At 41.0% G+C, this 27878-nt stretch overlaps 2 protein-coding genes across 2 annotated transcripts in view; both read right to left on the minus strand.

Moving 5' to 3' along the window:
- Nucleotides 1-486: 486 nt before the first annotated feature.
- Nucleotides 487-16647, minus strand: LOC311227395 (P2Y purinoceptor 3-like). Its single transcript, XM_084313020.1, has 2 exons — nt 16386-16647; nt 487-7513 (listed from the first exon to the last, which is right to left on the minus strand). Exon 2 carries the CDS (start codon nt 7339-7341, stop codon nt 5902-5904), a length of 1440 nt encoding a protein of 479 aa, XP_084169146.1. The 5' UTR covers nt 7342-7513; nt 16386-16647; the 3' UTR covers nt 487-5901.
- Nucleotides 16648-24437: 7790 nt separating this feature from the next.
- Nucleotides 24438-27878, minus strand: part of LOC311227751 (schwannomin-interacting protein 1) — a 63947-nt gene continuing 60506 nt past the window's right edge. Inside the window, exon 7 of the mRNA XM_084313535.1 lies at nt 24438-26200. Within this exon, the coding sequence (XP_084169661.1) occupies nt 26100-26200 (101 nt within the window). The 3' untranslated portion in view covers nt 24438-26099. The remainder of the gene's footprint in view (nt 26201-27878) is intronic.

Raw genomic sequence — 27878 nt, forward strand, 5'->3', positions numbered from 1 at the left:
GAAGGTTTACATTGTTTTTATGTGGGGGGGGGGGGGGGGGGGTGTACCTGAGATTCATCAGTCAATATTTAAATAATTCAAATTATTTATTGATTATTATTATTTATTTAACTTTCTTATTATTGTATTATTTTTTTTTAATTTAATTTACATTAAGCAAATGACAATAACCTTAAACAGTATTCAAATGTTTTTTTTGTTTTAAGATGCAAAGCACCTCTGACAGGCAAGGTCACATAAACTCACTCATTCATTCATCGTTTGGCCACTCTGCCCCTAGTGGCAGTTTACAGTTAATGCACTTTGTGTAAAGACCCGTTTTGATTGATTAATTGAAAAGTTTATTAACAGATTGCAGAATGGGTACAGTACAGTACAGCTCAATACATACAATTGTTAAGGGGATGCAGACCAGAGAAAGACTTTCGTCTTGTTTACAATGGGGAACCCTGATGTAAACAAGACAAACGTCTTTCTCAGGTCTGCATCCCCTTAACAATTGTGTGTATTGAGCCGTACTGTATTGTACCCATTCTGCAATCTGTTAAATAAAGTTTTCATTCATTCATTCATTCACATCAGGGTCCCCCATTTTCAATTCATCATAACATATATGACATACATGACATACAGATAGACAGTACTGCTACATCTATACATTTATGACATATCAGATTTGCAAATACAGTACTGTTTGTGATACAAAAAGTGTCCAGAAAAAGAGTGTATATACATTTGACGTAGAAACTGTACATTGGAGGAGGTTGGGTGGGTGGGGTGGGGTTGGGTGGGTCGGTGGGGGCTGTACATTGGAGGTGGGGGGGGGGGGGGGGGGTAGGGGGGGGACACTGTACATTGGAATACTGACAAAGCCATACATGGTCATTTACTGTACAACTGGGTTAGGACATTTGTAGGGGCCAGTTTCGAATTGCAGTCTCCCGTAGGTGTTCTTTGAGAGTGTTTTTGAAAGTGGGTAGTGATTCACATTCCTTTACAGCTTTGGGTAGGGCGTTCCACATTGATGTGGCATAATTGCGAAACGTGTTTAGTCCCTTGTTTGAGCCGAATCTGGGTTTAACATGATTTGTGGAGCTCCCTCTGGTGTTGTGATTGTGATATTCACTGACCTTTGGGAAGTATTTTGACATGTACATGGGTACCTTGGTCGCGTAGTGTATCTTGTAGACCAGGCCCATTGCAAGTTGCTGTACTCTGTCGTCTACTCTAAGCCATCCTAGGTTGTCAAAGTGGGCAGGGGTGAGGTGGGTTCTAGGAGTCAGGTCAAGCAGTAGTCTGACTAGCTTGTTTTGAGATGTTTGTAATTTGTTTTTTAGCGCCTTTGAGGTGCTTTGGTACCATGAGGTGCAAGCATAGTCGTAGTACCCTTGAATGAGTGCTCCTGCCAGAGTCTTCAGGGTATTCTTGTTTACCAGAGAGGAGATCCGGTACAAGAATCAAGTTCGTTGGTTGACTTTTTTTTATTACATTGGATGCAATTTTGTCACAGGAAAGATTAGCCTCTAGGATGGAACCCAGGTAGGTAATTTCATCTTTCCTTGTGACAATATTGTCACCCACTGTAACCGAGAAGCCGTCGGTCTTGCTGAGTTTGTTATTTGAACCGAAGAGAATGGACTCTGTTTTGCCCATGTGTAATGATAGTTTGTTGTCGGCGAGCCATATGCAGATTTTGCCTAGTTCCGAGCTGAGGGCTTTCAGCTTCACATCTCGTTCAGCTTCACATCTCGGCTACGACACTGTGTTATCCTTGTTGTTTTGTCCAAATGGTGAATATCTTCAATTTAGAATGGAGCTCTTCAACAGAACTGACACAAAAGTTCTAACTTATGACCAGTGCACAGAGGGACCAGAATTACATTTAAAAAAAAAATATTTTCTTTTTAAGTCATTGCTATCCAAACATCACAGAAACAGGACAGAAAGGAAACGCACAAATGACGCTGTGCATTAAACTTGTAAGCAAGAAACAACCAGGGGAGGGGTGTTGGAAAGGCTGATCTCAAGTCAGCTCACTAAGGATATTTTACCCCCACACAACCTTTTTAGCATGGAAAGACCTTGACCCCGATCCGTCTTGCAAACCCAAACAGAAACGTTGTATAGCAAAACAGTCAAAGTGATTGAAAAAAGGATTTCAATGAATAATTTACAACCTACCTGGTAAAGAAATTAGTTATGGATTATACTAATAAATTAATAGGAATGTAAATGTGTAACTGTGTGTGTGTGTGACCAGCACATATGTGTATTACACAAGCGTCCAATCGTGATACTTTTGAGCAGAGCTCAGCAGCCACCAGCCAAACGTTGGGATATTTTGGTTGCCACCAGTAACTCTTTCAATTCTACTCGGTACGTTTGAAGATATAGCCGACATGTGTGTGTCATCAGTCTATTCGCTTCCAAAAATCCACATTGGCTGCAAAATCATTTAAATTGTTGGGTGAAATATTGAATCCACTCATCTCTCTGTGGCTAAAGGGGCACTTTACCAGAAAACATTTCAGTGTTGCACACGTTCATTTAGTTTGACAGTTATTGAGAGCAAATTATTTTTAATATGGCCAGTGATGGCATGAATCCATGTGTTGTGTTAATTACCATGATATTATGTAGAAAAACTATTTCATTGAGCTGTAATTAACACAACACAAGGATTCAATGTCCCCGATGACATCACTGGTGGCCATATTAAAAAAAAATTATTCGTTGTTTTATTTTTCAACTGTCAAACTTTCTTTCAACTGTCAAACTAAATGAATGTGTGCAAAACTCTCAAAGAGTTTTTGGATGTGTGTGACATGTGCAAAATAAAGCAGCATTTATTTTTATTTTTGCTGAAGTACCCCTAATGAAAAATGTTTATTACAGTATACACTAGTTATAGGCCATGGCACATAAATCCCAATTGACCTATCTCAAACCCTGCCCCCTTTTCTTGATCATCAAGGAAGCAACATTTAACGGAATAAGGGGCTTAAAGGTTATGGTGCTGACCATAAAATGCAACAACACCACTCATAACATCACCACGGTGAGATGCCCAAATGGCTGCCAATGCAAACTGCAATGGCAAAACTCTTTTTTCTTTTGATGGTTCTTGGTGTAGTAGCATTTGAGCCATCTTGTTATTGAAGACCTAAGTGAGTACATTTAGTCTCACCCTGGAAGTCAGTCTTTGTTCAATTATACCGCTGTCATGCGTGTGGAGCCAGCAGAAACAGGCCTGTGATCCATTTTGGGCTCTTGACACATAATGTAAGAAATAAATCTAGTCAGGATGTGCTTTCTTGGCTTCCACATTCAGACTTCTACAGCCATTGCAACGTTGTGACCAAATGTTTACAGGCTTCACTCAACAAGGTACATGAATTAAGAAACATCGCTTTCCACATATATTTTATTTTTGCAGTCCATCATTCCACAGCAGCCACAATCTCTCCTCTTAATCACGTCAGTATTCATTATTCTACATAAATAGTTCGACCTGTGGGTTGGGATACTAAATAATAGAGTCATAAAAATAATCTTGTAGTAGGGGCGGTCATGGGCTAATCTATAGAATGTGAAATAAAAGGTTACACATGTTATGCTTATATTTTGCGATACATATTTTTCATTTTCTTTTACAATAACAATTATTACCAGCATATAGGCTTTCTCCAATTATTAATCAGTTAGCATACAAAGGCAAAACTAAAGTCATCCTTTGGGGTCAAAGTTCACATGCCCGAAACGGGAGGGATAGGGTTACAAATCAAAAGGTTTTTAGGGGTCGCTGCTCTACATCACGATTTATTAAAGGAACATGCCAACATTATGGGTAATGCGCTTACTGTCGTCTCCAGAGTCAGACAAGAAGATAGATACCAGTTTCCTCTCTGTGCGTTCAAGTAGAAAGCCATCCATTTACTAGTCATTCAACTGACGCTTTTATCCAAAGCGACTTACAAATTGTGTACAACAAGTCAGCAGGAGCGGCATTGCTCAGTTCCCAGGACCTCTGGTGGCTAAGGGTATAGTGGTATTGTTTGTCAAATAGTGTCGAACTTGAGTGCTACACTCTGAGTGCATAGTAGTATAGACATATTTGCACATTATGTAGTAGTATAGGCATGGTAGCATAGTACATGTAGTAGTATAGATATAGTAGCAAAGTACATAATAGTAAAAGACAGTAAGAAGGTTCATTTTTTCTATCCAGCTGCAAGATAGCCTAGCTTAGCGGAGCGGATACGGACCACTAACCTAGCTTAGCGGAGCGGATACGGACCACTAGCCTAGCTTAAAACTCCGGGAGAGGTGTTTATGGCCAACAGCTTGGCTGGCAGGTCCGTATCCGCTTCCAGTCATTTGTGCTAAGCTAGGCTAGCTTGCAGCCGGATAGCTTTCTACTGAGAGGAAATTGGTATCTATCTTCTTGTCTGACTTAAGAGAAGATGGTAAGTGCATGTTCCCATAATGTTGGTGTGTTCCTTTAACATGTGTGATAGGAAAATGTTATCTATGTTCATCTGTGTTAAATCGCCTACAGCTTTGACTAGTTAATATGATCAACTAGTATACAGCTCAGACACTAGGACGACAGTCTTAACAGTGTTCTTAACAACGACCAAGGTTAGGAGATATGACATTTGGCATATTCTCCAGTTTCTCCAGTTCTAGTGTGAAGACATAACAAAGTCCCTAGACCCGTCTTTTGTTTTCATTCTTCTCATCTTTATTATTAAGTTGGTATCTTATGTACGTCATGTCGATTATGTATTTAATGTATGTCTGACCAAGAGCTCTTTGTCACTTTCTGGTCAGACACTCGTGTGTCTCTGATGATAAACTGATCACTTTTTCTATGGCCATGGAAACAGATTAATAAACTATATTCTATATTTTTATACAAATGGACTCATTCTGAATTCCTACAGCTTCACTGTTTGGCTCATTTGAATATTCCACAACACATGTTGGGGGACCCTGATGGAAACAAGACAAACGTCTTTCTCAGGTCTGCATCCCCTTAACAATTGTATGTATTGAGCCGTACTGTATTGTACCCATTCTGCAATCTGTTAAATAAAGTTTTCATTCATTCATTCATTCATTCATGTTTTCAGGTGGCTATTCTTCAGGGGTCTGAGCCCATGCTGGGCATCAATTTAGCCCTTCAGACCAGTCAGCGACTCCAGGCTCAGGAACCTCTACACACTGCGACGCTTGTGATAAATACAGCCCAAAGGGTTAGTGAAGCAGACCAGACTGGTCACCAGTTTAAATCCACCCGACAGGCCAGGAAAAAATGCCATCAAAGTTCCCTTGAAAGTCCCACTGGGGTGCCCTTGAGCAAGTCCCCAACTGCTTCGCTGGTCCGTGGCCAACGGTAGAACTGACCGCAGCTGCTCCCAGGTGTGAATGAGTGTTGAAGCAGGGTGTTGCTGAGAAAGAGGATGCACGCTCAGCATATTGTACATTCCGCAGGGTTGAAAAAAGAAAATGGACCTTGCTCAACAAGGCATATTAAAATAAATTACTTTAGCCACAGTTCAGTCTGGGTATCCAAGTTGCACCTGTTATTTGCGGTTCCTCGATAATTGTACAAAATATGGTCCCTGGCAGGGCCAAAAGTTCATTAATAATCTATCAATTCCCTCAAAGCCACTGCAGGAATTCTGGCACAATATGGAACTGAGCATATAAGACAAAAGAAAGCCCTTTTTTGGGCCCTTCTCCAACTTGGGGGCCACTTGAACCATTACCACCACTTTCCACAGAGTGTTTGCCATGTCCCTGCACATGGCTAGCCAACCTTTTAATTCATTTAATGAATAGAAACATTCCCTCCTCAGTGTATCTGCCTTCATTAATTCATCATGAAACCAGAATTCATTCCACTGTATATGTGACTTTAGGCAGTGCCCTCTGTATGTACACCGGAGTCCTTGCCATTTCTTTATTCCCCTTATCATTCATCCCTCCGTCCACCCCTCCTTCCTCCTCTTCCCCCGCTTTCCCCATCATCCTTAGCGGCAAGAGCAGCCCGCCCTGTTGCGGGCCGTTGTTCTCCGCTGCCTGGCAACAGTGTGCTCCGCCCTTCTCTTTAGTCAGGAAGTAGAGGAGCGCGTTGAGCCAAGCGTTGAATGACGCCAAGGGCCTGGTGATCTTGTAGCACATGGAGAACATGGTCATGGTGTGGCAGGGTACTCCCTTGGTCACCTTGAGGACGAGGAAGATGGTTCTGGTGACGTGGAAGGGGAAGAAGCAGAGGGCGAAGAGGAGGGTTATGGTGATGATGGTCTTGATGGATTTCCGCCGGCGGTTGGCGTATGGGGAGTGGGCACCGAGGAATATTGACATCCCCTCCTGGCCCCGTCTCCCGGCCACCCCTCCTCTCCCTTCTTTTAGTCTAGGACTTCCTCCTCTTCCTCCTCCAACGATCTCAGCTCCGCCGCCTCTCCCTCGTCCTCGCTCGTCTCGTCCGTGCCCCGCCTCCCTCCGTCCCACCTGCGACGGCGGCCGGGAGTGCAGCGTCCTGAAGATGGTGAGCACCACGTGCGAGTAGCACCAGGCGATGACGGTGAACGGCACGAAGAACCCCAGCAGGTGGAGTATGATCCCGTAGGGGACGTAGTCGGAGAACTCCTTGTCTATGGCATCGTCCCAACAGTTCTGGTACTCCTCCACCACCACCGCCCCCGAGTTACTGTAGCTGCCGTTGCCATCGCCCAGCCTGTGGCCGGTCTGGGCGAAGCGGAAGATGGGGCACGTCAGGGCGAACACCACAACCCAGACGAGCACACACGTGCCCTTCACCGCCCGCTTGGTCTCCAGTGTGATGGTCCTCATCGGGTGGCAGATACCCAGGTAGCGGTGCACGGAGATGCAGGTGAGGAAGAAGATGGAGCAGTAGAGGTTGAAGTAGAAGAGGAAGCGGACGAGGCGGCACATGAAGTCCCCGAACACCCAGCGGTCGCGCATGACGTAGCTGGCGACGAGGAAGGGCAGCGAGAGGCCGTACATGAAGTCGGTGGAGGCCAGGTTGACCATGTAGATGAGGGAGGCGTTCCAGCGTTTCGTCCGCCTGAAGGAGCGGTAGAGGACGATGGCGTTGAGGGAGATGCTGAAGACGAAGGTGAACGAGTAGCAGATGGGCAGGAAGATGTACTTGTAGGATTCGTCGATGCTGCAGGACGGCGATGTGGGGACGGAGGAAGGAGGGACGGAGGGAGGAGAGGAGGAGTTGAGGAGAGAGCGGAGGAGGTCGTTGAGGTTGTCGAGGTCGGGATTTGCCTCGCTGCCCATCATTAGGGATTCTGCGTTTTTCATGGTTGACGGTTCCGGGGTTCAGCGGGTAGAGTAATGAGAGATTCTCTCTCTCATGTTCCCATCGCTCAGTTCCCGGGAACTATGAGCATAGTTCCCGAATCTAGGTCCTTACTTCCGCGTTTGCTAAGCGGTTGATGTTGGGTGGCCAGATACCGCGATGTGTGTTGTTGATCTGGAGAGAGATAGAGAGAAGGGGAGAGGGAAAGGGAAAGAGAAAGATAGAGTTAGTCATTCATTCACAATCGCTCATTAATTCAGTAGATTTCATCATATTCATTAGAAATACATGTACTTCACATTCTTTGCCAAATCCTTCAGTTCAGTTCTCAAAATCCTATCTTACATGTAAGATTGTACACCTGAAAGGGTTTAATCAAATATATTTACCAAATTAACACAATTTTTTTTTATATTATTTTATATTAATATTAGCAAAAGACAGTAAGAAGGTTAGTTTTTTCTATCCAGCTGCAAGCTAGCCTAGCTTAGCACAAATTAATCGAAGTGGATACGGACTGCTAGCCTAGCAGCTTAACAGCTAGGCTAGCAGGTCCGTATCCGCTTCCAGTCATTTGTTCTAAGCTATAGGCTAGCTTGCAGCCGGATAGTTTTCTATTTAGTTATATTAGTGTATAGACCCTACTTTCAGTTCAGTTCAGTTCAGTTATTTTTTATTTCGGGCTTTGGACACATAACAACGGTCATTCCATAAATCGCCAAAGTTTTACCAGCTGCTATTGCAGCATTGTCCAATTGTCCGAAAAGGGCTAGGGAGAAGCACTAGGCTTGTCGGGCCCTACCGCTGAAGACTTATGTTTTATTTTTATTTATTTTTAATTGTATTTACATACATACATAGTACATACATATAGTACACATTACAGTACACACATATAGTACACATTACAGTACACATTACAGTTTAGTATACCTGCAGTAATAGCATATATAATGGTATATAGTACATAACAGTGTATACAGCATATATAATGTGATATGAGATATATAGTACATGATATATACTATAATATAGTACCATAATATAATAGTATACTGCAAATATAGTTCAATATAATATACAAATTAATTATAATATGATTATATAATGTATGATATAACGTACAATACAGATCATATGTATTTTTTTTTTATATATGCAATTAACGCTCTTCTTCCCTTCTGTACAGTACCTATCAAAAATTGATTTTTTTAGTCTAGATTTGAATTGATTTATGTTTTCACAATATTTCTGTTCATCCTCTAGTCTAGCCCAATCCACAGGGTGGCTCCGTAAGAGGAGATACACATTATTTTCAGGTTGGTTTTCATCACAGGTTTTTTGAAGTTCAATGGTCCTCTGAGGTTGTATCCCCCTCTTTATCCAGAAATTTGCTTCTTACATTTACCAGTAATTGATTATTTCTTGCTTTGTACATAACTTGCAGAGTTGTAAAGTTTACCATATCAATTAACTTCAAAATGTGTGATTGTAGAAACAGTGTGTGTGTGTGGTCCCGATATCCTGCATTGTTTATTACTCTTATTGCTCTTTTTTGTAGGATAGTCAATTTATGGTTGTTTTGTATGTGTTACCCCGTACCTCTGTGCAGTAATGCAGGTAAGGCAAGATCACTGCACAGTACAGAGTGTGCAATGGGTTGGGATTGAGTACATGTCTCACCTTACTAATAATTGAGATGCTTTTTGCCATCTTAGCCCTCACATATTCTATATGGGGTTTCCAGCAGAGTTTATGGTCTAAAATCACTCCCAGGAATTTATTTTCATATACTCTTTCTATTCTATTATTATCAACTGAATGTCTGTTTTTATCTGGCGTTTTCCAAACACCATACATTTTGTTTTATTTAGATTTAAAGATAATTTATTTATATCAAACCAGAGTTTGTATTTATTCATTTCTATTGTTAAGACCGTCATAAGCTGCTGGATGTCCTCCCCTGTACAGAACATGTTAGTATCATCAGCAAATAGTACACACTTCAATACATTTGACACCGAGCACAAATCATTAATATATAGATTAAACTGTTTGGGTCCCAGAACCGAGCCTTGAGGGACTCCACACATTATTTTCATACATCTAGATTTGCAATCTCCAAGTTGTACAAGTTGTTCTCTGTTTTTTATGTAGCTTTCAAGCCAATCTGACACAACCCCTCTGAAGCCATATTTGACCATTTTCCTTATAAGGATTTTGTGATCTATTGTGTCAAAGGCCTTCTTTAAGTCTACAAAGACTCCAACTGTGTACAACTTTGTATCTATGTTTGTTATTATTTCTTCAGTTAATTCAATTAATGCCATTGAGGGCAATCTGTTGGCTCTAAAACCGTATTGGTTCTCAGTTAGTAAGTTATTATTTTCTACAAAGTGATCCAACCTGTCCACAAATAATTTCTCCAGTACTTTTGAGAACTGTGAGAGGCTGAGCAAGGAAATTGGTCTGTAGTTTGTGAAGTGTTGTTTATTGCATGCTTTGTAGACTGGGATGACCTTTGCCTTTTTCATTTTATTTGGGAATACACCATTTCTGAATGACAAGTTGCATTATGAAGGTAAACGGTTTTACTATGGTATCCAAGTGACATGCTTAGGTCATTACAGTCAGTAGATGTCTTGTTTTTGCATTTGCTAACAGTTTCCATAACTTCCTGTTCCTCCACAGCTCTCAAGAACATAGAGTTTGGGTTACAGAAACCCCACTCATCGGCTGGCACATTTTCCTCTGTATCTGCTGTTATAATTTCATTTGCCAGTGTGGGTCCTATATTAACAAAGAAGTAATAGAAATTACATTTAGATTGGTTATTGTTTTGCCGTTGTCAATGAAGCATTGCGGGTAATCTGTGGACAATGATAATTCTTTTTATAATTCTGTTCAAAATGCTCCATAATCCCTTTATATTCTTTTTATGGTTTTCTAATAAGTTATTATAATAATCTTTTTTACTAGCTCTAATCATGTGAATTAATTTGTTTTTATATCTTTAATATTTACTTTCAGTTCTATGTCTTAGGTATTCCTTATAGTGTGTTCTTTTTGTTACAGGAATTTTTTTTAATTTATGCGTAATCCACGGTTTCTTTGTCTCAGTTTTCTTTTCTTTACATCTCTGAATACATAGGGCAGTTTTTGTCATATAGTTCCCCAAATATACTAATAAATCTATTATATGCTATATTAGTATCTTCTTCATTGTATATGTTCCAGTTTTGAGCCAACAGATCCTGCCTTAGGGATACAGTGGTCTCCTCTGTTATTAGTCGTTTGTATCTAGGTATAGCTGCTATCTTTTTATTCACACGTATATATTGCAAATATTGGCAGATGATCTGCAATATCTGTCACTAATACCCCCCTCTCTATGTTATTTCCAAATTCATTTGTATATATGTTATCAATTAGAGTTGCTGAGTTTGTAGTGATTCTAGTAGGTCTGGTTATTAGAGGATATCGATTAAAGCTATACATATAATCAATAAATGTATCTATAGATTTATGCTTGTATGGGTTGAATAAATTTAAATTATAGTCGCCACAAACAAAAATTACTTTCTGTTGGGATTTGGAGAACAAATGTGTCAATATCAGTCCCAGGAGCTCTGTAGATGCATCTGACAATTATAATTTTATGGTTTTCTCTACATATCTCAACAGTAATACATTCTAGCACATTATCAATAACAATAGACTATTTTCTACCACCTTATATTTGAGGTTGTTGTCCACGTACAGGGCAACTCCTCCCCCTGTTTTCTTTCCCCTGCTCCTATAATTTAGCTCATATCCTTGACAAGGAAAGTTGATGCCCCTGTCAGGGTCAAACCATGTCTCAGAAACAGCAACAATGTTGGAGGGTTTTTTATGTTTCTTTAGATAATCCCTGATTTTCCCGTAATTAGTATAGTATACAGTATACTTCTACTGTTGAAGTGTATTATTGATATATCATTTCCAGGTGGTTTTATGTTTAGTTGTTCCTCAGTATAATAGTTGCAACCCTAGACCCTATTCATATAACATAATCATTTTTACTGCTATACCAGTGGTGGTGAAGGAGGCAATTTCCACCCTACATTGTGGGGAGCACTTTGAGTGTCTAGAAAAGCGCTATATAAATATAATTAATTATTATAATAATAAAAAGTATTATTATTATTATTATTATTATTATTATTATTATTATTATTATTATTATTATTATTATTATTATTATTATTATTATTATTATTATTATTATTATTATTATTATTATTATTATTATTATTATTATTATTATTATTATTATTATTATTATTATTATTATTATTATTATTATTATAATAATAATAATAATAATAATAATTATTATTATTATTATTATTATTATTATTATTATTATTATTATTATTATTATTATTATTATTATTATTATTATTATTATTATTATTATTATTATTATTATAATGTAGGTAGACGATTTACATAATACATATTTCTGTCGGCTGAAAAAGGCGGCGCAAACCAGATTTTACAAACAAAATAAGCGGATGACCTGACCTCAGGTGGGTTTTGCGTATCATTCCCCTTTTCTTTCTTTCTCTCTATCTCTCTCCCTCTCTCCCTCCCTCCTTCCCTCCATCCATCCGTCCGTCCGTCCATCCGTCCTCCCCCTCCCCCCTCCCCCCTCCTGGCCGGTGGCGGGGGCCTCCCTTGCACAACCTCCCCGTGGTTGTTTGCCCTCCCGTGTACGCTGCTGATTCAGAGTCTCTTCTCACCCCATTAACTCAGCAATAAGTAACCACACTTCCCCCAGATCTCCCAATCTATCTCTCCCATTCCGCCTCACCGTATCTCTCACATCCTCCGCCCCCTCCCCCTCCAGCGATAGACCATCTCAGCATTGACCTCCACGACTCCTCGCTGCCCCGTTTACATTCTGTATGACTGCCCCCCCCTCCCCCCTCCCCCCGTTTTGTCTTTAAAGACTTTCAGATGTGGAAACAGCCTCATTATTGTCTAATTCAATCTAATTATAGTGAATCTGAAGTGTAGTGTTCTGATCAACGGTCATCACGGTGGCCTGTGATGTTTCGTGCAGGTCAGTTATTCGGTTACACCAAACTGTCTACAATCGTGCAGCTTTTTGAAGCAACGGAAATTTGTGATATTGCTCTAGTTTTGTTTCATGGGATGTTCAGATGGTTCATTGGTTCTCTAGTACAGGGGTTCTCAAACCTTTTCATGTCAAGGACTCCCGAATCTACACATAATAGGCCATTGACCCCCATTTTAAGGACCCTCATCTGGGAAGATATCTGTTGTGGACATATGCAATCCAGAATGACATAACTGTCTATACTGTGTAGGTAGAGAAAATAAGATAGGAGAATGAAACCTATGACCAGAATAGTCTCTCATGTACAGAATAGTCTTTCACTAACCTCTTGGTGAAGAAAATATTATTGAAATTAAACTTCCCTCAAGGACCATTGGGGGTCCCCGGAACCCACTTTGAGAACCACTGCTCTAGTAATCGCTACACAAATATTAGCAAAATAACCACCTCTAATGTTAAAGGAACACGCCAACATTTGGGGAAGTTAGCTTACCGTGTTCTCCAGAGAGAGACAAGAAGATAGATACTAGTTTCCTCTCTGTGTGTTCAGTAGAAAGATATCTGGGTTAGCACAATGAATGGAAGCGGACAGTGCCGGTTAGCGTAGGCATTGTCCAACTAACACCTCTCCCGAAGGCTAACCGGCACTGTCCGCTTCCATTCATTGTGCTAAGCTAGGCTAACGTGCAGCCAGATATCTTTCTACTGAACACACACAGACACATCAAGATCAACAACAACAACAACAACAACAACAACAACAACAACAACAACAACAACAACAACAACAACAACAACAACAACAACAACAACAACAACAACAACAAGTCTTCCACCTAGCAGCTACACTCTCATGATGGAAAAACTTTGACAAAGAAACATTTCTCCCCCAATGCTATTTTTGGAAGTTGCATTTTGGGCTTAGCACAACCCCAGACAATTGGTACAAATGTACTGCATTTATAATAGCGTTTCTATCCAAAGCGCTTTACAACTTATGCCCTCACATTCACCTATTAATTCACACACTCACACACCGACGGCGGAGGCAACCATGCAAAGCGCCGACCTTGCTCAAGGACACGCTGCTGGGAGGAGCCGTAATCAAACCGGGAACCTTCAGATTACCAGACAACCGCTCTACCTCCTGATCCACTATTACCCCCCATGGCAGTTTGTGATTGGTCTCTCCTGCGCTGGCACAGCGCTAACATAGTGTGGAGAGAGGTCTGGCTAAATGAAACTAGGGTAGTCATGACAATGTACACAATGCTTACCTATACTTGCATAAAATCAAATCAGCAACACTGATTTAGGCTAAATCAAGATGATTCTACAGAAAGTTTGAAGCATGTCCTGATTGTCCCTTTGACTAGGATTACCATTTACATTCTTAAAATGTGTGGCGTTCCCCTTTAAGGAACAATTCTCAATTTCAGGAATTCACATATGTTAGTCTTACAATCTAAAAACAAACAAGCAAAAACTGTTCAAACATGTGAGCATTAGCAATTCACCCCAAAGCTGTAAATTAGACAGCCGTCCGGAAGTCTAATCTGTGATGTCACACATCAGTATGACATCACAGAACTGGTCTGAGTTTGTGAACACAGAGAATGTTTGTCTTAACTTTAAAGGAGCAGGATATGCTGCACCCTTGTTTCTAGTTGTTATGGGTGAGTGACAGTGGTGAGTGTTCACTGATGCAGACCACACTGTCCCAAAAATTCAAAATAAAAACATATTCCTAAAATTACATTCAGTCGTCTCGTGATTAATCTATCCATTTGGAACGAGTCCAAGTCAACATTCCTATTCAGTTCTAGGATCCTAAAATTAACATTTCATTAGTTGGTGTCATCCCTTTAATGACATGCTTTGCGGAGTATAATAATAATAATAACTTTATTTGTATAGCACTTTTCATACAGAGGTTGCAGTTCAAAGTGCTTCACAACAGTAAAAATACAGGCATAAGCGAGCATAAAAAGATAGACAGGTAGTATGTACTATGTTGAGTATGTACTATGTTGTTTCACTTACTACCCGTTATTTACTTTAACGCTCTATATAGGATGTGTGAAGTGATGGAGACCCCCACTGATAGCTCACTGAACTTAGACATACACACACACACACACACACACACACACACACACACACACACACACACACACACACACACACACACACACACACACACACACACACACACACACACACACACGCCATTGCACCTGCCAGTGTTCTGTATGGAAGGCATGAGGGGAGGAGCAGGGAGCAGGTGACTCAACACGTGCGAGGCACTGGACCAAAGGATGATGCACGGCCTGAATTATTAGTTTATTAGAAGAGGATTTGAGTTTAGTTTTCCTTAAAGGGATAGTTCACCTTATCTTAATTTTTTTTTAAGAAGCTTGTCTGAGGGAGTTATTTCGGTACATCTTATAAATACTTGTACTGCACAGTGTTTTAGTTTTTGAGATATCAGAAGCAGAAATTGTCAGCATTTAGTGTTTATACTGAACGATGTTGTCGAACAGTGTGGAGGGGGCGATTTTTTTCTTCCAGTGACACGCTATGGGACCCCATTGCTAAGAAATGCAATGCACGAGAAACAGTTCTACTGCTCTACACCAACAGTGGCTGCACGACAGGCACCAGGACAGTGCCGTTAGTGTTTGTACACACATGTATGTAAAGTTTTATTGTAAAATCCGGGGCTGCTCTATAGAATGACTTTATGGAGCCATAAATGTTTACGTGAGCTCTTACTCCCGAATGACGTTTTAGTTCTGGTTCAGACCTGTTGGCAATATTAGAATTACAAGCCATGCGTGTGAAAACTCAAAATAATAATCTCAAATCTTTTTCATATACAAATAAATGTCACTTTTGGTATTGTCTATCGCCCATTGATATAACACGATAGTGATTACACCTATACCCGGTTCATGAATGCTTTCGCGTTTGCTGCTCTAAACACCTGGTAGGATGTTATCGGGGGGAAACCAGCTGAAGTAGCAGGAAGTGATGCGCTTTACATCACCAGTGGCAACGGTGGTTTGTCAGGAATAAATAGTAGATTAACTCAGTACTAAAAAAAGAATTGAACAGAATACCACAAAGTCAGTGTCTTATTCATTATCTACAGAGCATCCCTGGGGACACGTGTATAACATATCTGCATTCTTAAAATGGGTGGCTGTGCAGTGCCCTTTAAGTATATTTACTCCAGATACAGCAGCAGATGGGGGAACAAACGGGGCGGTTGGAGAACAGGAAAGTATGAAACTGGGGTAGATTTCTTGTTGGATAAAAGGTTCTCTCTCTGGACAAAGATCAAGTGGAGGATCTCAAGAGGGATGCTTTCCAAGAGCCACTAACTACTTCTGAGAAAGCAGCTTGGTACACTGCTACAATCTTGTTATGAGAGTGCATTTATCACCATCACCATATCTCGGTGTGTATCTGTGTCTACAAGCTTCAGATATACTCAGAGAGCAAATGTCCACTGAGATTCTTGTAGTTATTATTATAATTTTTTTCCCCCACTGTCCTCATATTCAACCCAATGACAATTAATTAAGGATACATTTCCCCATTCTATAAATTCCACTTTATTTTCAGAGTTGAACCCCAATAACTTTCACTTTCAATCTCAGGAATAACAATGAGCCTGGTGAATGCCTTGGTTAACAGCCCCATTCTCTTTGACTTACTTATAAACCACAATAGCAATGGCATTTATTTTACTTTATAAAAAATAATAATAAAAAAAAAAATTGAACCAAAATGGTTTCCTCTGGGCTCGTCGAGATGTCGAAATGCTGTGGTTTATTGCGTCAATAAACGTGCCTCCATCTACTGTATAAACAAAACACATAAATGCCTGCATCGCTGAGCTCTGGTGGTGCTTACCTGTTGAAACGACAAGCTTCTTCTGCAGATGGCCTCTCCTCCTCTCTTAACCGTCCCCCAATCCGAGAGAAAAAGTACAACCGAATACAAAGAAAAAAAGGCTACAGTTCTACAAAAAAAGATTGGATGAAAATAAACAAAAAAAATTATCAAGAAATAAAAAAATAATCATTCATGTTTAATCAGTGAAGATCCTGTCCCTGGAAAAGTATCTCTCTCAGTCAAGGTTCCCCCCTGATCCGTGACCTTGACAGTTTTACCTTTTCAGCGACTACCTTTCCCTGCTCTCTTCACGAAGCATCCAACCAAAGGCCTATAGTTTCTATGGTAATTCAGCTATCCTTCCCTCCGCCCCTCTATCTGTGTGTGTGTCATCCAGTTCTACCCCCTCGCCGCGCCTCTCCGGGGTGTGTGTGTGTGTGAGAGCGTGTACTGTGTGTGTGAGAGAGTGTACTGTGTGTGTGTGAGAGAGTGTACTGTGTGTGTGAGAGAGTGTACTGTGTGTGTGTGAGAGAGTGTACTGTGTGTGTGAGAGTGTACTGTGTGTGTGAGAGAGTGTACTGTGTGTGTGTGAGAGAGTGTACTGTGTGTGTGAGAGAGTGTACTGTGTGTGTGTGAGAGAGTGTACTGTGTGTGTGTGAGAGCGTGTACTGTGTGTGTGAGAGAGTGTACTGTGTGTGTGTGAGAGAGTGTACTGTGTGTGTGAGAGAGTGTACTGTGTGTGTGTGTGAGAGAGTGTACTGTGTGTGTGTGTGTGTGAGAGTGTACTGTGTGTGTGTGTGAGAGAGTGTACTGTCTGTGTGCATCCACATTCCCTCCCTCCAACCCTCTTTTAGTGCTGAGCTGGAGGTTTGGTGACAGAGACACTGACCAACCTGAGTCACACACACACACACACACACACACACACACACACACACACACACACACACATAGATAACATAAATACATACACACACATAGATGATAACATAAATATACATACACACACACATAGATAACATAAATGCATACACACACACATGATAACATAAATACACACACATAGATGATAACATAAATACATACATACTGTAGATGGTAACATAAATACACACATAGATGATAACATAAATACATACACACACACACAGATGATAACATAAATACATACACACACAAAAGTATGTAATGAGCATGGTCACCCTCATACAGAAATACATAAACACACACAAACAAGCAAGCAAGCGTGCATGCATAACATATACACACACAAACACAATGACATAAGAACCAGCTAAGGGGTACTGTATATAAAAGCTCCAAACAACATCTAAAGTATCACTGACACGGGTCCCCTGTTTATTCATTGACCCATTCCGATCAATGACGTCAGGCTGTGGCAGCTCCATGAAATGACTGTGAAGCATCCAGTCGCTCACACGCCGTAAATATGTTTTCTCTTCTTCTTCCTCTCCAAGAGTTTTACTTGTACACGGAAGCCAGAGTCTGTCTAAAGAGAAGCGGGTTCACTTTGCCACCATCTTGATAGCGAGGACTAACGAGACCTGACCCCTATTGTTGTGAAGGGCCAGATTAAAGCTGAGAATCTACATTTATTGTTTTATATACCTTGTATATTATTTATATATACACGTTATATCCCTTTAAGCCTGCGTTTGAATCCTAGTAATATTCGTTTCCTTATTGGATAACGCTATCGGCGCCAGACCGCAAGCCCCCAAAGTCAGGTTCAAAGGCGAGTCCGGGCGCAACATGCCCGGAGACAGCGCATTGATTCGAGGCGAGAACTGAGGTTCGGCACTAGATAGCCACTTAAGTATATATACGGCGGCAGGTGCGAACAGTAGCTGTTCAACGTTCATCAAGTTCGTTCATCCAGTAATGTAGTGAGAAGCAGTTCGTCTAACAGAGCGTTGAGAACCACGTGCGAAGTGAATAGTAAAAGTGTCAGATTTAATGCAGTAACGTCAAGTTCGACTTAGCTTAATGTGAAGTAAAGAGTCGTTAATTATTGTGTATCGTGCCAACAGCAGTTCGTTCGTGTGCAGTATTACCCAGCAGTTCGTTCGTGTTAGCTAGTGGACCTTAGCCAGTGCGCGTGGACTAAATACATTGGTGCCAGCACACGAGGAGGCCTAGTCGGAGAACCTACTGGACATGTGCACATGAGAACCGACGGCGGCGATTGCAGAACCAGTATTGGTTGGATTATATTGATTGTGGAACGTACTACCTGGAGAAGAGCATCGTTAATCTCCACTGTCGTTTGGATTTAACCACCTTGAGGATCTACATTCGGGCTGGCCTCATGGACCGAGGCTAGCTGGCTATCATCATTGCTATCGTGCAATTGGATTACAGTTATTGCTTTTGATGCTGAGCTTTGGATTACAAGGACTGGCTTCTGTACGTGAATCCTCTTCTTCTTCAATTGATCAGACTGAGTATCCGAACATTCCTCTCTCCTCCAGAGCTTACAACTCTGGGAGGAACCCATTGTCTCCAGCGGTACCAGCGTTGCCCCCTATAATTGCCATCCTACGCCAGGCGGCGTGTAGCTTTATGCCAAGCAAGCAGTGCAAAAATTTACCGTAGTGGCATGCAGTAATGCGCCTTTCATTTTCGCGGAAATAGGCTGTCTATTGCCATTCTCTTTGACAAACTCTAACCTTAACCAGCTCCTTAACAACGCCTAAACTTAACCGTTCTAACCTTAACCAACTCCGAAACAATGCCTAACCTTAACCTTAACCTTAACCATGCCTAACCTTAACCATAGAAATTATATTGCCATTCTCTTTGACAAACTCTAACCTTAACCAGCTCCTTAACAGCGCCTAAACTTAACCGTTCTAACCTTAACCAACTCCGAAACAATGCCTAACCTTAATCGGCGAAAGAATACACGTTAAAAAAAAATCACGTTAAAAAATATTTTCGATGGGATTCGAACTCGCCAGCAAACAAGCCATAGGATCCACAGCCATGTGTCCTTGCCAATTGAGCTATTTGTTGGATACTGAATAAGGGGCGGTGACTTATATATATTGAGCTCCGCTCGTGTCGCATGCGCGGGCACCTCGCGCGAGCACGCCGGCGCACGCACGCACCTGAGCGAGCACGCCGCCGCCGGTGCACGCACGGTAGCATTTGTCTGAAAAGAAGGGCGCTTTACCGCACTAGCGTGCGGTGACGAATGCGGAAGCATTTTTGCACTGCTTGCTTGGCATTAACGTACAGGCCGCCAGGCGGCGTCTAGTCTAGTACCCCATCGTAGGAATTATTCTATTCCCACTGACTTCTGCTACTGACTGACTTATGCATATTCTTCGCCATACAAGCGCGACCCTAATTCTCATATCTGTACATTTACTGCATAATAATAAATACCCTCAAATGATATTTCTTTGTCAGTGCCGTGTTATTATGAGTGTCTGCCATATTTAGATGTACTGTCTGGCCAGTAATACTAAGTACATAACTAGCAGTGGTTTAATCTATCACAATCTTTAATACAGTCAGGGTTTTGTAACCCCTCAGTTACACCTATAATCTTTTTATGGGGAGTCCGTATCCAAGAACCGTACAAATCGTACATTTCATTGTTTTTCTATCATATTTGACATTACTGGTAAATTGCCTACAACATAGAATGGTTAATTTGGTCAAAAAGGACCATTTTGTGATAGAAAAATACCTTTTTCCCCCTACTTTGACCTGCTTCTATGTATGCGCCACCTGCCATGGAGCCCTTAGTTACCATGGCAACCGCTCACTATGTGATTCCCAGCCTTTTAGCAGAGACCGTGATTAATTTGCAACATCTTTAATTAAGTCACATTCAACCTCAAGATTAAGTCGATTATAGTTTTACTCAACATAAAATCACAACACGTTAAATTATTAATTAATAGTTTGTTTTGTAGCAAGTAGTTTCTTTGTTAAATGGTGCATTTATAGTGCTTTTATTCAATTTTGTTCCTCACATTCACCCATTCACGCACACACCCACAGCGGAGGCAACCATGCAAGGTGCCAACCTGCTCATCGGAAGCAATTAGGGGCTAAGTGCTCAAGGACAATTCGACACGCTACCTGGGAGGTACGGCAATCTAACCGGGAACCTCTGGATTACCAGACGACTGCTCTACCTCCCGAGCCACTGTCGCCCCATCTGTTGCCACAATCTTTATTATTATGGATTTCATCATTAAGAACTGCCACAGTGCTCTTATCTGGCTGCTCAACATGACCGGGTCCTTCTTCAGTTGGGTCACTCATGCTGTACGTCATCACACTGTACACGGCTTTGTGGCAAATAGGTACATATTCTTCACAGAGATAGCGCCAGTCTTATGTACAATGTGTACGTATTACAAATAGGTCAATATATTACATATTCAAACAATGTAAACTATTTATGCTTTCAGCTCCAACATAAGGCTGTCGTTTGATATTTCATTTTCTAAAAACACTGAAAATGTAAATAGTTCACATTGTCTGAATATGTAATATATGTATTCTTAATTTTGTTAAGAATATAGGACAGGCATGTATAAGCATTATGCTTCAGCCTGTACCGTTTCAGTCACTGCCAAATCAAAGATTGTTGAATGCTTGTGCATATTGTATTGTGTGTGATGACTGAATAAACTACTACTACTATTTGTTTGTAATACATACATACGTACATAAGACTTGGGCTGTCATGAGATATACAATTTTCTGTGTGAGCTGAAAACGTAAATAGTTTTAATATATGTACCTATTTGTAATACATACACATTGCACATAATTGACGCTATTGCCGTATATGTAATATATGTACCTATTTGTAATATGTACCTACACATTGTACATAATTTACACTATTGCCTTGAAGACATGTAGTGTCATGACATACAGCGTGAGCGATCCAACTGAAAAAAGGACAGACTTTCCCCCAAGCCTGAAAAGAGAGAAATAAGATTCAAATGTGTGACGTAATCAGGTATAAAATCTGGCGCTGCTCCCTGCATGAATGGAAGACAAATGTACCCATATACACAGAACACCGCTGGGTGCTCTCAGCGCCCGTCTTTCTCAATACATTGAGCAGCTCCAGACTTATAAAACTGATGACATCACGAGTTGTAGCACCGTTTTTTGGGTTTGACATAGAGGTGTTCGTGGTCACTAATATTTGAGGCCGTCTTAGACCATAGTAATAACATGTATGAATTATTACTTAGAATTCTCCCCTTTAATCGTTTTGACAAGATCTGTTTGTTTACATAATGGATTACAGATAAACAACAGATTGTGGTCCAAAAGAGGTTATGAGCTTATTTCTGCTGCGTCCATCACATGAAAAGACAGAGTAGAGTGAATTAGGGCAGTCCCGAATAGCATATTTTGGCTTTCGAAGCTTCAACAGTATTCATCAGCGAATAATCAAAGCTTCATTCTTCCCATGCGCCCTGACCGACCTGTAGGAGTCGCTGTTTACAACGACCAGAATACCACCCCACCGGCTTCCCTCCCGCTGACTCTGCCAGTATGACGGCCGGCCAAGCCGGAGGCAACGCTGACAGACGGATTCAATACCAGTGTCTCTCGCGTTGGTGACGAGCGCTTAGTCCAATTTCGTATGCTGATGTAAGCAAACAAATATAAATAAAATAACAAAAGAACGAAGCATTTGAATCTTGATTTTGAGCGATTGAAGCTTCGAAGCATTCAGGTCGGCCCTAGTGTGAATTATGATTTCATCGGCCAGGGTACCATGACAACCGTTAAAATCACTAATTTGGCTACTGGGACGGACAGCTTGATAATGTGAAACTTTCCTGACTCCAACAGACTTCTGTTTGTAATCACTGGACACTACATTTTCATAACTTTCAACAGTTTCATACCGTGTCATAGCTTGGATATAAAGTAAGTCAAGATGGTTTAATTTGATCATTCTAAAGCAAATGTTTTGAGTAGGGATGTCCGATATTATCGGCCGACCGATATTATCGGCCGATATCGGCAGTAAAATGTGATATCGGAAAATATCGGTATCGGTTTAAAAAAAGAAAAAAACAATAACAATATTTGTTATATATATATCCAGTGAAATGATTAGTTACCTGAAATTATTCCGTTTTTTGGGGTGGGAAACCCTGCATATATCGGTATCGGTTGATATCGGTATCGGAAATTAAGAGTTGGACAATATCGGAATATCGGTATCGGTAAAAAAGCCAATATCGAGCATCCCTAGTTTTGAGCGTATTATGCCTTACTTGGGGCAAAACAGAGTCCATTCTCTTCGGTTCAAATAACAAACTCAGCAAGACCGACGGCTTCTCGGTTACAGTGGGTGACAATATTGTCACAAGGAAAGATGAAATTACCTACCTGGGCTCCATCCTAGAGGCTAATCTTTCCTGTGACAAAATGGCATCCAATGTAATAAAAAAAGTCAACCAACGAACTCGATTCTTGTACCGGATCTCCTCTCTGGTAAACAAGAATACCCTGAAGACTCTAGCAGGAGCACTCATTCAAGGGTACTACGACTATGCTTGCACCTCATGGTACCAAAGCATCTCAAAGGCACTAAAAAACAAATTACAAACATCTCAAAACAAGCTAGTCAGACTACTGCTTGACCTGACTCCTAGAACCCACCTCACCCCTGCCCACTTTGACAACCTAGGATGGCTTAGAGTAGACGACAGAGTACAGCAACTTGCAATGGGCCTGGTCTACAACAAGGGACTAAATACGTTTCGCAATTATGCCACATCAATGTGGAACACCCTACCCAAAGCTGTAAAGGAATGTGAATCACTACCCACTAAAAACACCTACGTGAGACTGCAATTCGAAACTGGCCCCTACAAATGTCCTAACCTAGTTGTACAGTAAATGACCAAGTAAGGCTTTGTCAGTATTCCAATGTACAGTGTAAAATGTGTGTGTCCCCCCCCCCCCTCCAATGTACAGCCCCCACCCACCCAACCCCACCTCCTCCAATGTACAGTTTCTACGTCAAATGTATATACACTCTTTTTCTGGACACTTTTGTATCACAAACAGTACTGTATTTGCAAATCTGATATGTCATAAATGTATAGATGTAGCAGTACTGTCTATCTGTATGTCATGTATGTCTTATATGTTATGATGAATTGAAAATGGGGGACCCTGATGTAAACAAGACGAAAGTCTTTCTCTGGTCTGCTCTGCATCCCCTTAACAAATGTATTGAGCTGTACTGTACCCATTCTGCAATCTGTTAATAAACCTTTCAATCAATCAATCAATCACGCTCAGCCAGCGATTAGGACAAAACTAATACGGGAAATAATTTGGAAAATAGGAATCAATTGAATAGTGTTGTGTGTCCCAAAATAAAATGCTTCAAATGCCACATTATCACACAAGACAAGCTAAATCACTATTTATTCCCCCTCTCAAGTATTTGAAACATATTCAACACCAGTTTTGTTCAGGTCCGATGAGTACCTTCTCGCCACTAGCCTGTCTTTAGAACCTGGTCAAACCCCTCTTGAGACGGACACCGTACACAGCCTGGCTGGGACTGTTGGTATCATCATGGTTTAGCTTGTATAACACAGTTGGTGGTGTGAATTTTGAAAGGTTGCCTAACAACCAGAGTTGTCAAGAAACACAATGGAGACACAAACCCAAACATACCATGCTATATAGACCATGGCTAGCCCCAGCCAGGCTGAACATAGCTAATGGAGACAAGGCGTTTAAGGAACACACCAACATTTTGGGAAATTAGCTTACCGTCTTCTCCAGAGAGAGACGATAAGATAGATACCAGTTTGCTCTCTGTGCGTTCAGTGGAAAGCTATCTGGCTGCATGTTAGCCTAGCTTAGCACAATGAATGGAAGCGGACATGACGGGTTAGCCTAGGCATTGTCCAACTAACACCTCTCCCGAAGGCTAACCGGTCATGTCCGCTTCCATTCATTGTGCTAAGCTAGGCTAACATGCAGCCAGATAGCTTTCTACTGAACAAGCAAACTGGTATCTATCTTGTCTCTCTCTGGAGAAGACGGTAAGCTAATTTCCCAATATGTCGGCGTGTTCCTTTAAGAGCTCTGTGTGTATAATGCCCAGGCATGTACAACGTCCCACTGGTCCCATCAAATCACTGTTTAATGACAACAAGACCCGCTCAAGCGAGCCAGCGAGTGTAAACTAGAACCTCTACAGTGTGGGTCCAGGCGCTGTTTTCACTATAACACTGTACTATGCGGGTTGACCCCCCATTCTTGGAAATATAAATTATGTAAGTGTTACAGTGTTACAACCCACAAGTCCGGTGGCTTTCAGCATGACAAAATGTCCGTCAGGGCTGTATATGTTATGTTAAAAACATCCAATTGTGATTATTCTGACAGCTGTTATGCAAAGTTCTTCCAAGTCTAGTTTGACCTTTTAAGTCTAGACTTCCTTTTGATGTGGTACAAAAAAATAATAACAATAAAAGCTAAACCCAATGGGATCCTCACTGCGCTGTCCTACATGCAATATACTTTTATCTATTTCAATCACTGATTGTTATTGTGTCCAATTTTGCCGCCATCGCAAATGTAGATGTTGTGTCGTTTCATACAGTCTGTGATCAACGTGATTTCGATAAATGGTTCATCGTGAGGTATTTCTACTAGTGTGTGAGCTACAGTAACAACTCTACGTGAATAACTTGGCATGGTAAAAAAAAAAAAAAAAAACTGCTCGGAGTGGAAGAAAAGCCCACTCACTCCTTAAGTATAAATAACCACAATTGGCTCAAAATAATTGGTACCTTTCATATAATAACACGAGGTGAAAGGATTAATATGATGGTCGACAATGACAAGTGGTCAAAGGTAAAGGGGCTTATCGGTAGTTTCTGGATACGGCTGATGTATTTGCTGACTTACAATAAGGTCCCAAACATTATGCCAAGTCCACACGGCGCACGACAAAGACGACTGAACCCTTGTTCCCTTATATATACATTCTGTATGAAATGCACCCGGCGAAGAAATGACATGGTCGTCGATCGTCCATAAACAAAGACAAGGTCTTCAGTTCTTCTCTCTCCCGATCCCCCTCCGACAACGATTGGCTGGACGATCACAGGCTACATGAAATTCGCAGGAATTGAAGATATTTCCCGACGAGATATTACACTTGAAAGGCAGTGGATGACGAGAGAGAGAGTGAGATTGTTCAGTTGGCAGCTTTTAGCAGCTTGTTAATCATAATAATCCCTTTGTAGGCCAGTTTTACCCCTGGAAGAAAAACAGCTACATTAATCAGTACATACATAAACAAAGTCCCTCACAAAAATACAAAACAGGTAATAATAACATTAAAAAGCGCTGTGCAATTGAATCAGTTAGTATTTTTTTCTTTTTCTCTTTTTTTCTCGTTAGAGGGAGTGATGCAGTATCTTCACAGTGATTTGCAGTGTCCGGCGTCTCATTGTGACATCACTGATTACTGATTGCGATATCACGCAAATCGATTGTGACGGCATCCATTTGGGATTGATTGTGATAAAAAAAAATTATAATAATCGGGATTCATCTGTGACACCGTTGACACCGACGACGCTGGCGTTTTATTCCCCTCCCCTCCCCCGCAGCTGCTTGGCTTGGCTCGAGGAAACAGCGAGTTCCGATTCCCCTCGACGACTGTGACGTCACACATCAAAGCGATGTCAGATCCTGCACCTCGAGCAGCATGGCGTCCTGTTCCGTCCTCAGTTGGTCCCGGGCCTGGAGACGACCCACCAGCTCCGAACTAAGATCTGTGGTGTGGGAAGAGAGGGAGATCGATAAAAAATAAATAAAAAAAATAAATAAAAAAAAAACTTTCCTACTCTCTCAGTGTTTGACACAACGTGATGTTTGAAGGAACATGCCAACATTATGGTAAACCAGTCGTTTGTGCTAAGCTAGGCTAGTGGTCTGTATCCGCTTCCATTCATATTCATTTGTGCTAAGTAGTGCTGTCAATCGATAAAAATATTGGATCTGATTACCGGTAATCGCATGATTGTTCATAGTTAACTCGCGATTAATCGCAAATTAATTGCATTTTTTTTTGCATAAATTTTCTACCTTAAAACAGATCTTTTTCAAGTTCCAAGTTTTAATACTCTTATCAACATGAGAGTCAACAAATGCTTGCTTTATGCAGCCATTTAACACAAAAGGATGACCCTCATGCATTGCAAATTTGCATCAAATTCAAAACAGAGTGATGCACAAAATAACTTAAAAGAAAATAATAATTTAAAACAATGAAATAAGTGTGCATGAAATAATAGGGGAAAGAAAACGTTAGGAACTTGTTACATTCACCCACACAAGGGCTGAGTACTCACACCCCCCCTCTCTCACACACTCTCCCAGCTCTCTTTCTCTCTTGCCCCTTCCTCATCTCTCACCCCCCCCCCCTCAATCTCACTCACACACACACACACACACACACACACACACACACACACACACACACACACTTTGAGTCAGAAACAAACAATGAGAGTATCAATAATACACCTGAGTGATTTTTTTTTATTAAAGTAAACAAATTTATATAATAACTTTGACAGCCTTAGTGCTAAGCTAGGCTAGCTTGCAGCCAGATAGCTTTCTACTGAACGCAGAGAAAAAATTGGTATCTATCTTCTTGTCTGACTCTGGAGAAGATGGTAAGCACATTTCCCATAATGTTGGTGTGTTCCTTTAACACTTTCAGTGCCAGCCATTATCTCCATCCTTGTAGTCAATGGGCCACGCTTTAAAATATAGGCATTTTCACTGTGCGTCACGATGTTTGCAGAGCTATATCTATATTATATATTATAGCTATGGAGACAATACTATGGCTCATTTGACAGTCACTATCTCTCGTCCAACATGTAAAAAAGAGTTAATTCTTTCATGTTCGCGTGTTATCCCGTGGTGAATATTGTATAGTTTCAGAGTGATCCTGGCTAATTCCTGGAAGCTGAGTTATGGAGCGCTATGTGCATTTTGCGAAAGTCGTTTGCGTTGTTCAGCTGGACACGATATTATTTCCAAATCAAAAGGTATATAATAGGTATTATGTTTCATCATGAAGGCATCAAAGGGGGGGGGTCGTTTTGTGATACTCTGATCGTCAGCAACAGCATACGTTTTGAATACTACATACGTTGATTGTTGCGATCGATGTGAAATCATTGTAGGATAAAAGTAGGATTGATGTCATATAGTCCTTACCTTTGATAGGAGGCATTGCAAAAAGAATATTCCAATTGTCTGATCGCAATTTCCAGTATTGCTGTCCATCGGGTCCCTGACATGAAATGGGACAAACTATGCATCACGTGTGCTGGACGTGTTCCAAAGGGCTCGAATGAAGCCTTTCACTTGCCCGGGTACCATTTCTCCGCCCGGACTATATATAATGTAACACACAGTGTGAAATAAGGTTTCAAA

Source organism: Notolepis coatsorum (assembly GCF_963971535.1).
Source record: "Notolepis coatsorum genome assembly, chromosome: 4".
NCBI classification, from domain to species: Eukaryota; Metazoa; Chordata; class Actinopteri; order Aulopiformes; family Paralepididae; genus Notolepis; species Notolepis coatsorum.

Coding starts and splice junctions, on each gene's coding strand:
- LOC311227395 (XM_084313020.1), bottom strand. CDS start 7,341: ATGAAAAACGCAGAATCCCTAATGATGGGCAGCGAGGCAAATCCCGAC.